Source organism: Vollenhovia emeryi, unplaced genomic scaffold, assembly GCF_000949405.1.
Source record: "Vollenhovia emeryi isolate VEMERY1.0 unplaced genomic scaffold, V.emery_V1.0 DF939298.1, whole genome shotgun sequence".
Taxonomy (NCBI): domain Eukaryota; kingdom Metazoa; phylum Arthropoda; class Insecta; order Hymenoptera; family Formicidae; genus Vollenhovia; species Vollenhovia emeryi.
The window spans coordinates 125,637-140,265 of NW_011967068.1; the positions used below are offsets into that span (position 1 = coordinate 125,637).

The following is a 14,629-nucleotide window of genomic DNA, read 5'->3' on the forward strand; positions in this document are numbered from 1 at the left end:
AATCGTAATTGGGATCGTCGGACTACGTGTTACGGCTCAGTGATTGTCGTTAGATGAAAAAAGATTTATAAAAACGGAGCTCTCTTCTCGTAAAGTTGTTCGATTGAACTTTTATTTTCTCGATTTCTAGATGCTCCCGCTCTTCTCTCTTCCTTTCTTCCTCTTGTCTTCAGACAAATAACACGTATACTTGCTTGATTCTGTTATACGGATATTCTCTGACACACGAGATGTAACTTTAAAAGTTGTTAAATTAAAGCGATATTAAATCAGGTTCTGTATACCAATCGCGACACGTGATCTCGTTCTTCTTGGAAAACATTTTATAAATTCTATAGTTGTGAGTAAATTGTTACAGACAGTTTTCTTATTGGAAAGCTTTGAAACCAAAGCAGAAACACCTGAGATAAAAATTTTCGTATCATACATTGCGTTAAATGTTTACACAATGTGTTAGATTTTGCATTTAAAAAAATATATTTTTCTACGTATACATTTATCTACACGTTTATTGCTTCGCGGTAATAATCGTAATTTTTTTTCTGTTCGTTTAAGATACCAAAATGGACGCCGAGGCAGCGTTGCTGGAAAACTCGCCGACTTTGTCGACGATCTCGTCAGATTCTACAGATGCGACGTACTCGCCCGGACCCGGCTCGCCCTATTCCCCGGAATCACCGATCATCGTCACGTCCTCCTATAAAAAAAAACGTGACGATGAAGTCACGCCCAGACCAACGCCCAGATATTCACTGCCATCCAGGAAGCCGAACTTCCGGATACGACCGCCCTACCTCATGATCTGCATCAGTATCATTGAGGTGAGTAACGAAATGCCAGCACAATTACTCAGAACAGTGTGTTATAATTGTGACAATCCCTATCTAAAAAAGGTGTTGCGAGTTCATTGTTGTCGCTTTTCCGCGATGCCGATTGGCTTTCTCGAAACTCGATTTCGATCTTGTTGCGAGTCGATTCTCCTCGACTCGCGGTTTTGACAGTTTGTATTTAAGAGGGTTATTTTGACAGTTTATGTTTCGATCTCGTTGCGAGTCGTTCACTTCGACTTGCGGTTTCGATAGTTTGTATTTAAGAGGGTTATTTTGACAGTTTATGTAATATAATGTGGAAGAACAATGGCGCGCGCGAAGCGCGCGCTTGTGTTGTTCTAGTATTTTAAATAAGAGATGAACGAAACAATACCTTCGTAAAAACCACGAGCCAAATAATTAAAAATGTCAAGTATTATTTTTTTTTAGAGACACGCTATTAACTAGACACGTGTTTACTTAGTTTTGCGTTTATCTTTAATATTAGATATCATTTCCAGATACATTTGCACAAAATGTAGCCAACAAAGTCGAAATATTCAGCTATGATTTTATTATGGTATTTTTTTTTAATCATTCAACAGCGGCGAAAATTATCTGTAAAAATATCGTCGTGCCTCTTCTTCGCGCACTTTATTATTTCTCCTCGTGTTTTTATATTCGTTTTATTATGCTGAAATAAAAGACGCTCCATCAGAATAAAATTCTTTCGTCGTAGAACGCGGAACATATTGCGAGCATTCCGGCGAATGTAAGCGGAGTAGAAAGGAACGGCTGTAAAATGCTATGCGTAAGCTCCAAGATTTCTCATTAACAGAACCAGCGTGTCGTGTTCAATTCTCGAGAGCGAGGGCGAACGGAAAGCGCGGTGGGATCCCTTTCCAATTATACGCGCGAATTCGCTGGAGAATACGCGAATGATATTCCGAGATACCTGATGACGAAAACTCCAAAAAAAGTGGAGGCTCTTTATGGCTTTTTCGCTCGATAGTAATCTCGCCGTCTTGCGCTCCAGTCGGCAAGTGAATAAGCAGCGGGGAATACGCGCAATAAAAATTCACGAATTTAAAACCGCGAAGTTACGCCGCAATTTCTTACTCGTTTACCACGGAGCACGACGAAAGTTAATCACTTAGCCGTGCTTTCTTTTGACTCGTTGTACGAGTCGCCGCGGAACGAGATCAAAGTAAATGCTCGCCGCAGATGTTTAACAGTCCAACTTCATTGTGTAAAGGAGGGTAAAAGGCACGGAAAGATATGAGGTAATTAAGTGTATGAAAATTAAGTATAAATACATTCCTCGGCTATTTACGCAATCTGATGAAAAAGTTTGCACTTTGGATTGTGATGTGCTTGAATATGCGAATTAAATACGTCACCTTTAATTTTAATTGCCGTCAATACGTGGTGCAATTGCTTTTTATTATTTTAACGTAAACTTACTTAACTTTTTCATAAAAGTTATAATTTTAAAATTAGTATCTTGTGCATTAATAAAAATTAATTGGATCGCTAAACGTCACTTTAATGACGTAGATGTTATTTGAAAGAGAAAGTTTAAAATAATCGTTCCTAAATCTTCGTACTGCTTTAAAAACGTTGTCAAGCGCTTGAATTTCGTCTTACAAAGCTTAAAATCGGTGAAAAATCTAAGTAATGTTGGTATACGCGATCCGTGATAAAATAGTAGACAAAAAGTAATAATTTTGTGATTTACTGTGCTGAGATACGAATTTAATATAGCTTCGTATGAAATTATGACCATTAGAATCGAGTGTATCACACGGTGAAAAAATTAGCTGCATTAGCGAAAAAATTTTGCATACACGTGCATGGCGAAAAATGTTAAATATTAACTAAATGATCGTAAAATGAAAAGCGTACCATGAAAAGGCGATTTTCAAAGTGGCTCAGTGAGTGATCTAGAGAGAGAGAATATTAATGCGCTCTCGAGCTTAATGAAACGCTCAAAAAGTAGCGTTGTGTTACTTGAAAAAAAAAAGTTGATATTCCCAGGCATATAATAATGTCCGTACCTGTGGGCGTTTTACCGCCGGGAAAATTACCTGCGAACGGAGAAATACTCGCCAAAGTGTATAAACCTAAAGCCGCGGAATTAAAGGCGCCAATAATTCACGGCCGCAGTCCGTGAATTTCAACTTTATCGCGGCAGTATTGTCTGGTGAAAACTCGTTGTTGCAAGTGGGAGATAATTTGTAATATATGAGACAACGCGTATAAACACACGCCTGAGAATGCGCGCCGCGCGGTGCTTCGCGCTAAGGGCGGAAGCGGAGAACATCGGCGGCGTTTTGCACGATAAAAAGAAACGAGCCGTTATATTTATCGCTCTGGCGCGTATCGCTCCCGCAAATCGTTCCTCGAAATTTAAGGAGCTTTACATCCGAACCAAGAAACACAGCGGAATGTATAGAATAAGAGGCGGAATATGATACAGCCATTTCGCGTCTGATCTTACAGCGGGATCTTAAAATAGATACAACTCATAAAATGAAATGTTTATGAATAAAGAAACTTTTATGCACGTATACGCGCCTTCCGATGATGGGGAGAAGAAGGTGCTTAAATATTTTGGAGTATTGTAAAAAGTTCTACACGCTGTTTGAAGGAAATGAAAAACAATTTTTCAGTCTTAATTCGGAAAAATTCTTATTCTACTTGTTTTTTTTTGGCGTAAGTAAAAATCCAGTATGAAACAATATAATTGGATGATTGCATGATTATTAATATACGACGGACTTATACGGCGAGGTAGAACAATGGCTGTTGTAAATATCACACTGGTTCTGATTCTATAATGATGTGGTAGAGCGTTAATTTGTGTTTCAAATGCATAAACTTAAAACTACGAAGTTAAATGCATTCCTAATTCGCGTAGAAACTCCGTTTCTGTCTTTAACATGGGAATGTCACCATGCATTGTTAAAAGAGGACGGCATGAGGGAGAACGAAAATCGAGGGTGTTAACGTGCAACGACCTCGAAGTGAGAGGCGGAATGAGGAAGAGGGCGAATTTCACCTTTGAAACGTTCTCCATATCACCGGAAATAGATGTTCCGGGTCGCGATTAACGCGATAAGTGGTATGAATGGTGCCCGTATAATGTTGAATTTTGAACTTATCAGATCAAAACGGAAAAGCTCAAGGAAATTATTCTTTGGAAAGAAAAACGGACCGTGAAACATATTGCACTTTACTTGAAAAAAAGTTATTACAATATAAATATACTTGAAATATAAAATGCACGAATGGATACATTTATATTATACAGAAATATTATGTTCCAGCCGTAAGCACTAAACGCGACATGTATAATCTTTAGTCCCTAACGAGATCAAGGAGTGACATTTAGAAATGAATGTATTTAAATTAACGCTTTTGTGTAATGGAATATTATAGAAGTAGATTTTAATCCTTGGCACATGTTCACATTCTGTAGAAATTAATTCATGAATAACTTACGTTACTTTGATATGTCCCAAGAATGCATGCAATGAAGCATAGTTCTTGCATATACAGAATGTTACATAATAAATATGGTTCGAATAACAGATTCTTCGATAAATTCTTGCTTATTGTTATTATCGGCAGAAGTTTATTGCAACACCCCTTTTAATTTTTGTCATTTATTTAATAATATATATCTTTCTTTGCAATTAATTAAGCATGGAATAAAAATGTTAGTAAATTACAGTTTACCTGAAATTAACTGGGCATATAATTTTATCCCACTTGCCTATTAGATGTGCAATTCGAAACAATTTTTTTTATTTTAATAGTATTTTATTTTACAGTTCTATTTTTTAATTGTTAATACTCTTGTTACTTCGCAACTTCTGTCAAGACTAATTAAACTCCAGATTGGCCATGTAATCTATCATTAATCTTTCGATATGTTCAATTTACCTAAAACCGATGTAAAGTGTGATAACGGAATCATCAAATTGCGAGATAAGAGTATATATATTCGTCGTGGTATCTCACGCGCGATTTTGTATAGAACAAAGCTTTCTTTACGTTTGACTTTAGGCGATACAAATCTCTCACTTGCGGAAAGTATCGAGGTTTAACTTGGAACCTGCCTCGCTTTCCGTCACTTTACTGTACTCTTTGAGTAGACGATAGCTGAAGCTCGTAAAACGAACCTCTGTGATTTACGTACCACCTTTTGTCTGATATGGCAATCATTTGAGATAAAATCACGTTGAACGGTAAATTCAGTTTTAGATTTTTTTGGTAAATGATACTTGTGCTTTTCAACATTGCAGATTATATCTGTTTGCATAAAAGAAATAGCAAAGCAGAAGAAATAAAAAAAAACAGATTACAGATTGCACTTTACTTTCTTACGTAAATGATTCTTGAATTTTATTTGGTTTTTAGAAATCTCGTGAAGATTTTCTTTAAAGATCTCTTTTTTAAATTCGATAAATAATTATACGCAACAAATATAAAATTCTATTACATACGTAATATATTTTTAGAATAAAAATTTATATATGTATGAGTATACCTACGAGAGCACAGTCTTGACTTAATTTTCCTTTTGTTCTGAATGTTTTAACAGAGAGGAAGTCACGTCTCATTCAGATTTCATTTGTGTCATGAGTGTCGTAAAATCGCAAATTTCGCGTACGAGACAAATTTCGTCGCGCGATATTTCAACATACCGTGAATATCGATATATGCACCGCATTACGCGAATATTACACGATATTACGTTCTTCTTTTCTCGCGCCTTAGGAAAATGAAATTCCTACGTTGTAGGACGCGGAGGCTTCTATAATTACGAACTCCAGCCGGAGTTTCCGTATGCGCGTATACATGCGCACGTACACGTACATATCCACCAATTATACGGGTTGCTGCAAACATTTGCTTAGAATTCAGAATTAGAACACGGTATTGGACGAAATCACTGGACTGTGATCGCGACGAGCTGACACATGGCGCGCTTGACAATAATCGTCCGGATGTTGTTCGCTCTCGCATAAATAATTCCCTTCCCTTTTCATTCGTACAAGATGGAATGCGATAATCGAGATCTTTGGGTAACTAGAATAATGCAGCGATCAATGTAAAAATTAATAGTTTTATAATAATTATTATTTAAGTGTCCCCGTAATATATTATGTTTATGTATCGCACTTGATAATTTTAGAGTAGCGTTACCAGACAATTCCAACTGTTCCATTCGCGCTTATTGTAGTTTAAAATGCGCATCACGAAGGTCCCATCTTGGCTTAAGTGATATTTAGAAAAAAAGAACATTTTAAGTATCACTTGAGCCAAGATAAGATCTTCGTGGTACACATTCTAAAGCACAATAAGTGCGAATGGTACAATCGAAACTGATAATGCTTCTTTAAATGTTATCTATTATTTTCTAAAAATTATTTATTATTTATGTACCATTTATTATATTTTTTTTACTAAATAAAGTGTGATATAAATAAATAAAAACTGGAATAATGGCGTATTCAGATTTGCCGCGGTTAAAATAAATTGCGTAAATTTCGGAACTAACCAACTCGTGTAGCTGAATTTCATTTTCGCGAGACCAAACGACGAGGTCAATCTCATTCAGTTCTGCGGCGGACACGTCGTCGAATTGAAATATTATCGCGCGACGGGGCGTACACGTGACACGAGGCGATCATTTGCTGCAAAGTGAGCACTGGATTTTAATGTCCGGGAGATACTGTCCAAGGTGGAGAACATAAAAGCGCATTAAGCACGAACGGGGGCCCCGAAACCTAGACGGGCTCGTAAAAACCGGGACATCAGAATAGATAGCCGGCGAGGTATATCAAGCTCTCCCGAAAGAGTGGCGCACCTGCTGACACGTGTGATTTACCGGCGAGAATGTCTGCACGTGTGCACTCCACTGTGCCGCACGAAAAAAAAAAGCAAGCAACAATCGTTAAGGCATTATTTTTAAAGACTTCTGTGCGCGCGCTCCGCGCCGAACGCGCCGCGCTACACGCCGCTCTTTATTACGGTTACGATAAATTCCGAGCGTAATCGGATGAGCAAGTTATTAAACGCGTTGATAAATTGCTCGCAGACTACGTCCGTGACATAAATATTTTGCTGACTGTGCGATTAATATTGAACGAAATGCCTGATATCGCTACTGTGTGCGTATGGAAGCTGCTTTAATAGGCTGCCTGGATCTTCGTAAATCATTGTGATCGATAATGCGATTGATCGTTATTTGGTACTCAATTGCAAGGCGTTATGCGATATTGGATTATTCGTTATTGTAGTTTATCATGGATTATGATGTAGCGCCCGGTATGAATTATGCGCTCAAGCTGTCTTTTAGATAAATTCATTAAATTGCAAACTTGACGAATAAATGAATTTCATAAATTGCAAAGAGTTAAATTAATTTGGCATACATGAAAAAATCAAATAAAATTTATCTGGACTTTGGAAAACTTTGCCGAGTATGTCAATTTATTCGTAATGCACTTCAACGTATAATATAGAGATATAAGTATTTTTTTTAGATAGAGTCTCTTTTTTTCGTGAAGGATAAAAAACAGTTATCGATACTTGTCTGGAAATACATTGCGTACATAGATTTAAGCGAAGAGCTCAAGAACCATGTGGTCCATTAACTATTTTGGGCTTAATGTCACTTCGTCTAGTCTAGAAAGATAAGCATTTTTTTCCCACGCTTCTGTGTGAGAGGTTCGGGCGATAAAAACGCGTGGAACACGTTTTCCATCTCAACAAATCGCTTTTAGGAAAGCTAAGTGTTGTTACGGAAATAGCCGGCGTACCAGCAGGTTCTAAAACAGCACTTCGTTCATGTGCACCGAGTCTAAATCTTTATTTAGCCTTTAAGATAAATAGGAAATCTCGGATTTACTAAGCCACCTCTCTCTCTCTATCCTAAGGAACATAAGACATTTTTTTGGCGGAAGACATTTCGAGTCGAAATGATTGAATTTCAAGCGTTTCTTATACATGCACGTATTGTAAAAATTCATCTTAACGTGCTGCTAAGAAACTGCAAATGAACAATTTCGAATGATAAAAATTATTCAACGCAAACAAAGATAAGTAACAAAATTAATACAAGTAATAAAAGAAATATTACATTTTATGTATGATTCGTGCTTAAAATGATAAAAATTTTATTTGACGTATATGCAGAGAAAAAACGTATGAAAAATAGTTTTCATATATTCAACAATTCAGTATTATACGCATACATATTTAACAGAGACATTGTCGATTGTAATTAACTTTATCTCTAACAGCGACGTGCAATTATCTCCGTGTTCTTGAATATATACCGTACTCTTCTCTGAATAATATTCCGCGGCAAAGGCAAGCACATTAAACGTGCTTTCTCTCGGTAATAGATAACCGTCCACTGCCTGGGAGACGAGGCGACGTTACGGAGATGGCTGGTCTACGATCCCCGTCAGAGGGTGCAAGGCTGGAGGTTCGCCTCCTACATGCTGCTGCACTCGAACGCACTTCACCTCGCACTCAACGTGGTCATTCAGCTGGTCCTGGCTACTCCACTCGAGGTGAGCCAATCAAGTAAATTGCGGGGACGTCGTTGAGCGCGTCAAGACACCGCGTTTAAGAGAAAGAGCCCCTCCTTTCGACAGCGATCCTACTTTGTCCACGATTACGTCAGATAACGTTCCCATATCGTCTAATTAACATTGCCTTGCGTTATACCGTCAACAGAACTTGGTATTCTGTCCACACAATATCGAGAGCGACACCGAATAATGAGAATAAGCACAAAATATCGAGAGACAGAGAACATTAATTCCTTCAAAGTGTTTTTAGAAATAGGTACCGTATCACGTCGATTTGTGATTGCATTTATTATTTTTCATTTGTTTTTACACAATGGTACAAACAGAAAGATGGCCGTGGCTAAGCAAAATTTTCAGACAGGATTCTTATCGTTCCGCAGCATCAAGATCTTCGCTGTACATTCACAGAGAAGGTTTTCCGACCTAATGCTATTACACATTTCAATCTATCAAAAGAGGATAGCGACAATCATATTTATTATTGAATTCATAAAGTGAGATTTTACGAAGTGCTTTGAGAAAGAAGTATTTTAATCTTAATGGAAGGATCTTTTAATCTAGAACAAAATGTTAGTGCATGCGTTACAATACAACGAGAGAAGATTTATTCTAAAGCTTAGATTGATATGTCACCCTTATCTCAATGTAGCAAGTCAATCTTATTTAAGAGATAGGAGAATTATTGAAATAACATTAGACGGTTTATTGCGATAAATATTGCCACATGCCTCGGTCGAATTGGTGAGACGCCCGCCTAGCGAGAGGGAGGTCCAGGTTCAAATCCTGGCTGAGGTAAATTTTTCGCAGTAAACTTAAAAATTAAAATCATTTAGACACTCCAGCGTCCTCTCTTACATCCTTCCTATTCCTTTAAATTGTGACTTCGCGTCAGATCCTATGAATTTTATTGTTTGGGAATTATTGATTTAACTTAGTTCTTTTACGCTACACGAGGTTGCGATAAGTTTAAATATGTTTTGTCTTGTTATCAGAAATCCTTTCTGAGAGGGTTCATCAAATCCGACATAACAAGTTTGATTTATGAGAGATAAATTGCAAAGATCGTAATTCCGCATGCACGGAAACGCAGATCGGGAACGAAAGAAAGCTCACGGTTGCAGGTGGAGCAAGGGCGAATAGGGGTGGCGACGATCTATCTGGGCGGCGGGGTCTGCGGCGCTCTGGGAGCGTCGCTTCTGCAACCTAGTCTTTATCTGGTCGGCGCTTCGGCAGGTGTTTACGCGCTGCTTACGAGTCATCTTGCTCATCTCTACCTGGTAAGCGAGAGCAAAAGTTTCTCAATCTCTAAGAACTCCTGAAAGTCCGCGCGGCGTCGCATGTCGCAGCGGCAAAAGGGAACGAAGAGGGGGGAAAAAAAAGTAGAATATGGGAGACTACAAAAGACGCTGCGCTAAAACGCGCCGTCGAGTCGCGCAGGAATGTTTCCGCTCGAAACCCCCGCGAAAGAATCTTATTTAGCGAGTAACGGACTCTTCTCGCGGCAAGTGGCGACGATGAAAGATCCCCGGGAGTCAAACGCTACCTTGCACGATTGCATTCGTATATTTTTTCAATTACGCAAATTTCTTAAAGGGCATAGCTTTATTTTTTATCGATTCAACGAACCTCGGAGGTAACGTTAAATCGACAGATTTGATTTCTCCGCGACTTGACGCACGACCGAGCCTTTTGGCTCGCACCTGTGGACCCTTCGGTGATGGAAAAGCCGGTCCGCGTAGCGTGCATCGTTTTTGTTTCTCGTTGATTGCAGTGCCACGGCGAGCTGCGCTACGCCGGCTGGCGTCTGGGGGCCGTGCTGCTGCTGGCCGGTGCGGACGTCGCGTCGCTGCCCATCCCGGCGTTGCTGGGATGCGGCCGGGTCGGCTGGGCGGCGCACGTCGCGGGCGCGCTGGCGGGCCCGCTTCTGGGACTGGCCGTGTTCCCGAAGCAGAGCAAGAAGGACGCCCGGGGCCGTAGGTTCGTGCGGTACGTGCGGCTGCTGTCGGCCGTGAGCGTGATGCTGCTGATCGTCGGCGCCATCCTCGGCAACGTCTACCTGATCGCCCTACCGCAGCTCAGGAAGCCATCCTGACAGAGGATTGAGATGCTCGTCAAGCTCTGCAGGCGGTCCTTCCTGATCGTGAAGATCCGGGAGGCCGCCGAGAGCGTGTTCGAGTAGGCCCGTGCGAACCCGCGGGACCCGAGCGATTCCAGTTCGCGCAACTGCCGGTGGGACCTTTGCACCCTCGCCTCTCAGATCTCACGCGAATCCCGTGCGATACGATCTCGTCGTCCATTAGACACGAAGGGAATCACGCTGGAACGACGCGCGATCGTGACCTTAGGTAGCCCCTGTGAAAATGTTCGCGTTTCACCCCGGGGGGATGGCGGATCGTGCGATCGGTACACCGAGACGCTTGTGAGGGAACCCGAGCGAGCATCGCGCCGACCCATCGGAGTGGCTCGGTAGGAGGAGATACCAAAGATCGACGGCTCGTCGAACTTGTTCGTGCTACGCGCTGCCATTAGAATTTCTAGGATCTCGAGGACCCGCTAGACGAAACACGCGGTAGAATCGTGCAAGCACTCGAGGGTGAGACTCTGTTGCGCCTGATACTTTGATAAATTTGATATTAGTGAACGCCGTGACTTTTTCTACGGAGGTGAGACCTTTCAAACTGCCGACTACCACCCTGCCGATAGAATCGAGCTGTACATGTAACGTTTAATAATACAATTCGCAATGGTTCCTCGTCGTACCGATCTCGGCGATCAAGACGAGTTGCGAAGGTGTGCAATGTGTGTATAATAAAGGTAAGAAAACATTTCTCCCGTGACAGTGTACGAGGCTGAGGTGACGTACATTGACGGGGCACGTAAGTCTTGTCCAGCAGTGGCGAGCGATTATCGTAGAGCGTGAAAAGTAATTTATTAAAATGAAACACTTAGGGAAGATATTGTTATGGCTCGCGTGGACGAGAACCGCGCGATTGCGAGCACGTTGACGCGAGGGCATCGCAAAACGTTGAGGACGCAATGGAACGAGACCTTAAATTCTTTCAATTACTCGCATTAACAGTTTAGCGTGTACGAGATGTGTAAGAAGATGTATAAAATAAATCGATCGTATTACTAACGTAAACGTGTTATGATATAACGAAGATTTTAATAATGGCAAGATAAATGTATCGATCGTTAATAAAGCAGAGTTTAATAATGTGCGACTGATCTCGAGCTGCGAAACTATAAATTCTCCGTACAAACTAATTCGGTGTTGTAGAAATAACATCCCGATCCCGAAATCTTTTGACCTTATCACGTAGAGCGAGAAGGTGACGGAGCCCGAACTGAATTCCTCCACGTTAAGTCAGAGTCCTGCCATGTTTTCCAATGAGTGTGTAAGAGAGGAGATCTTTTATAGCGTAATCATAGCGCAGAGATAATCGCGTTTCTATTTACGAAGCTGTAAGACCTGCGAAATATTTATAGCGTAGCGTAGCGTCTTTACTCGCGATGTGCAGTATTTGTTAAGGGAGTTCGTGTACGTACATCAATTTTCGACCGTGTTGTTTCTCTCCGCTTCAATTTATCATAGCTAACGATCGACGCGACGCATCGAACGGTAACATAAATTATCGCTATTACAGCTTGAATTGACAGCTCGGTTAAACTTATGCTCGCCAGAATTTTCTGATAAATAATTAGACGACGACGGTGAGAAGCTCGGAGTAACGATCGTGGCCCGCTTCGCGAAATTGCGGTCTGAGGCCCGGTCTCACCAAACGTTTCGCTTAACTTTAATCTTAGTTTAATTCATGCTTATCTCTTTCTAAAGTAACAGTTGGAAAGGGACAAAGAACGAATTAAGCCTAAGCCTAAGGTTAAGCAACGTTGGAACCGGGTCTGACCGATTTAATCGATAGCTTCTATACTTAATTTGGGTATATCTCTGGTTGCTTCGAAGGTGTTTGTTAATATCTAAGAAAACCGTTGAGAGAATTCCGTCGCGGTGGCACGCGGTCAGAGGAATATTAGTGCCGAGATAAATTAATAATCGCGCGAGCATGTAAAGATACAGAGCACAGCGCCATATGCGAGAAAAAGTAATGTGTTCTCCCGGACAGTTAATCGTATACTCGTACCTACTTGTTTATCAATGTTACATGAGACGAACTGGCTGTGATTATGTTAGTGTTATCGTCGACATGATTACACATTACTAAATCTTGTAAATACAAATGATTAAATATAAATATATGATTACACACACATGCACGCGTGCTGTGATTTCGCCGCGTGTCTGCGAGACCCCCCCGTTATCTTCATTGCATATCGAAACAATCGATTGCCAGCAATAAAATTCGCGCGAGTCGTATGACGTTTTACAAACCGGCGCGAGCCGCAATCTCGAATTCCCCATCGAACTGTCCTCCTCTCTGTATTTGAATTATTAACTGTTCCCATTCAATATCCGTCATTATTATTCTGTAGAATATCGAGGACATGATATTTTGAAGATTAGAGTTAATTAGGTTTGCAATTAACTCCTCGCATTAATTTCGATTGAATGGGCCACCTCTTTTATCGGAGATTCATTTTCCCAAACAATTCCCGCGATGTAATTACATTATTTTAATAACATGATCGTCGCCTATATTTTGCATTTTATGTATTAAAATAATTTCCATGGAATTTTTTTCGATATTATTACAGACAATGTTTTTGTCAGAAAAACTGGAAAAAAAGTTTTATTTCACTGGCTGCGTTTGATTAAAAAGGAATAATTGGGCAGCTTTGTAAAAATTAATTTTATCGGAATATATAGATGCATTATATTCTGCTATTTACAGTAGAACATTTTTAGCGAAAGAAGGAGTGATAAAAAGGAAAGAAGCACAAGAAAATAAAGGTAAGATAATATTATATAAGAGTTTATTACAACGAGTATAACATATATGATACAAGCCTCTGTATGCGGCATTTAAAGCGAAGCCTGTCAATTTTTAGACAAATTTAAATTACATATTATCGAGGAACATAACCGTAATCGTCTTTTTCGAAAGAGCAGGTTTCTATTATTTGCTCAAATTTAATAAGATTACTTTAACGTTTTCACCGCGAAAAGTTCTAACGGCGCTTCTGCCCGATGAATGTACAAGAACATTAAGGATTGCGAAAATACCTCGAGGACGCTGAAGAATATTACATAACGTATAAAAATGAAACACTCGGACGACTCAATAATACAACGTTTTATAAAAATCACAACAAAGCATTCTTATAACTCTCGATATAATATAGTATCAGCACGAATACAGATGCAAATACTTGTGTCGTAATGTATATTTATTATTTTTAATTTAACGTTATTCGATGACGGCGCCGATTCAAAAAGTAATGCCGAAAGTAATGAACGACATTAATTGAATCGACGTCACGATCTGTAAAATTATTTTAGCATCATTGACAACAACGTTCGCGGCTGACTGATCTTGGCGCCCGCCTGCATACGTACCCACGTGTACAGCGATAATAGGATTTATCAACGTATTTTAATTGGTTTGATTCAATAGACTCGAGTTTCAATCAGTGATGCCATTGAGATCGTTATTATAACTTAAGAGCTAATATAAAGTGTACCTATTGTTATTCGTGTTACGATGCAACATTTACAGAGAATTAGCACGAAATTGTGAGAGGCATCTCCGCGAGAGTCGGCTCTTCCGATGTCGAATCACTTTTCCAACCAGAATTGAATATCGATTTGCGCGCGGGAAAGATTATTCAACACCTGAAGAGGCTCGAGTCGTGCAGATTTTTTTCCCTCTTTCTCGTCGAAATTTTCATTTTTCATAAATGTTCACACACACAATGGCCGGCTATCATATATGCCACAAATCTAATTCGTCTACAAAAGAGGTGTTATTTTGCGGGGCAATTTAAATTCGGCACGAGCGTCTTGGAATGGTTGTTCTCCCCCCCCTCCCCTCATCCCTTTCCTCCTCTCCTTTCTGCACCGCCGTATTCCAACCTGATATCTTTTGCATTCGGTCTGGAGAGATAAATTACGAAGATAAATCAAAACGGCACCCCCCGTCTGCTCGCCCCGCCGGTATATAGACGGATAATTCCCATTAAAGAAGAAAGGCGGTCGTGGCGAGCGAATACCGCGCTAACTTCCGCCTTCATCCACTTATCCTTCGAGGC

General features: G+C 40.2%; 1 protein-coding gene across 1 annotated transcript; it reads left to right on the plus strand.

Annotated features, from left to right (window-relative positions):
• The first annotated feature begins 494 nt into the window (after window positions 1-494).
• LOC105558970 (protein rhomboid) lies at window positions 495-13,475 on the plus strand. The gene is made up of 4 exons (XM_012006949.1): window positions 495-821; window positions 8,231-8,401; window positions 9,544-9,699; window positions 10,194-13,475. The coding sequence occupies exons 1-4, from the start codon at window positions 564-566 to the stop codon at window positions 10,512-10,514; spliced, it is 906 nt and encodes a 301-aa protein (XP_011862339.1). The 5' UTR covers window positions 495-563; the 3' UTR covers window positions 10,515-13,475.
• Window positions 13,476-14,629: the final 1,154 nt, after the last annotated feature.

Coding starts and splice junctions, on each gene's coding strand:
- LOC105558970 (XM_012006949.1), top strand. CDS start 564: ATGGACGCCGAGGCAGCGTTGCTGGAAAACTCGCCGACTTTGTCGACG. Junction 8,402..9,543: donor TCCTGGCTACTCCACTCGAG/GTGAGCCAATCA, acceptor TCACGGTTGCAG/GTGGAGCAAGGGCGAATAGG. Junction 9,700..10,193: donor ATCTTGCTCATCTCTACCTG/GTAAGCGAGAGC, acceptor CGTTGATTGCAG/TGCCACGGCGAGCTGCGCTA.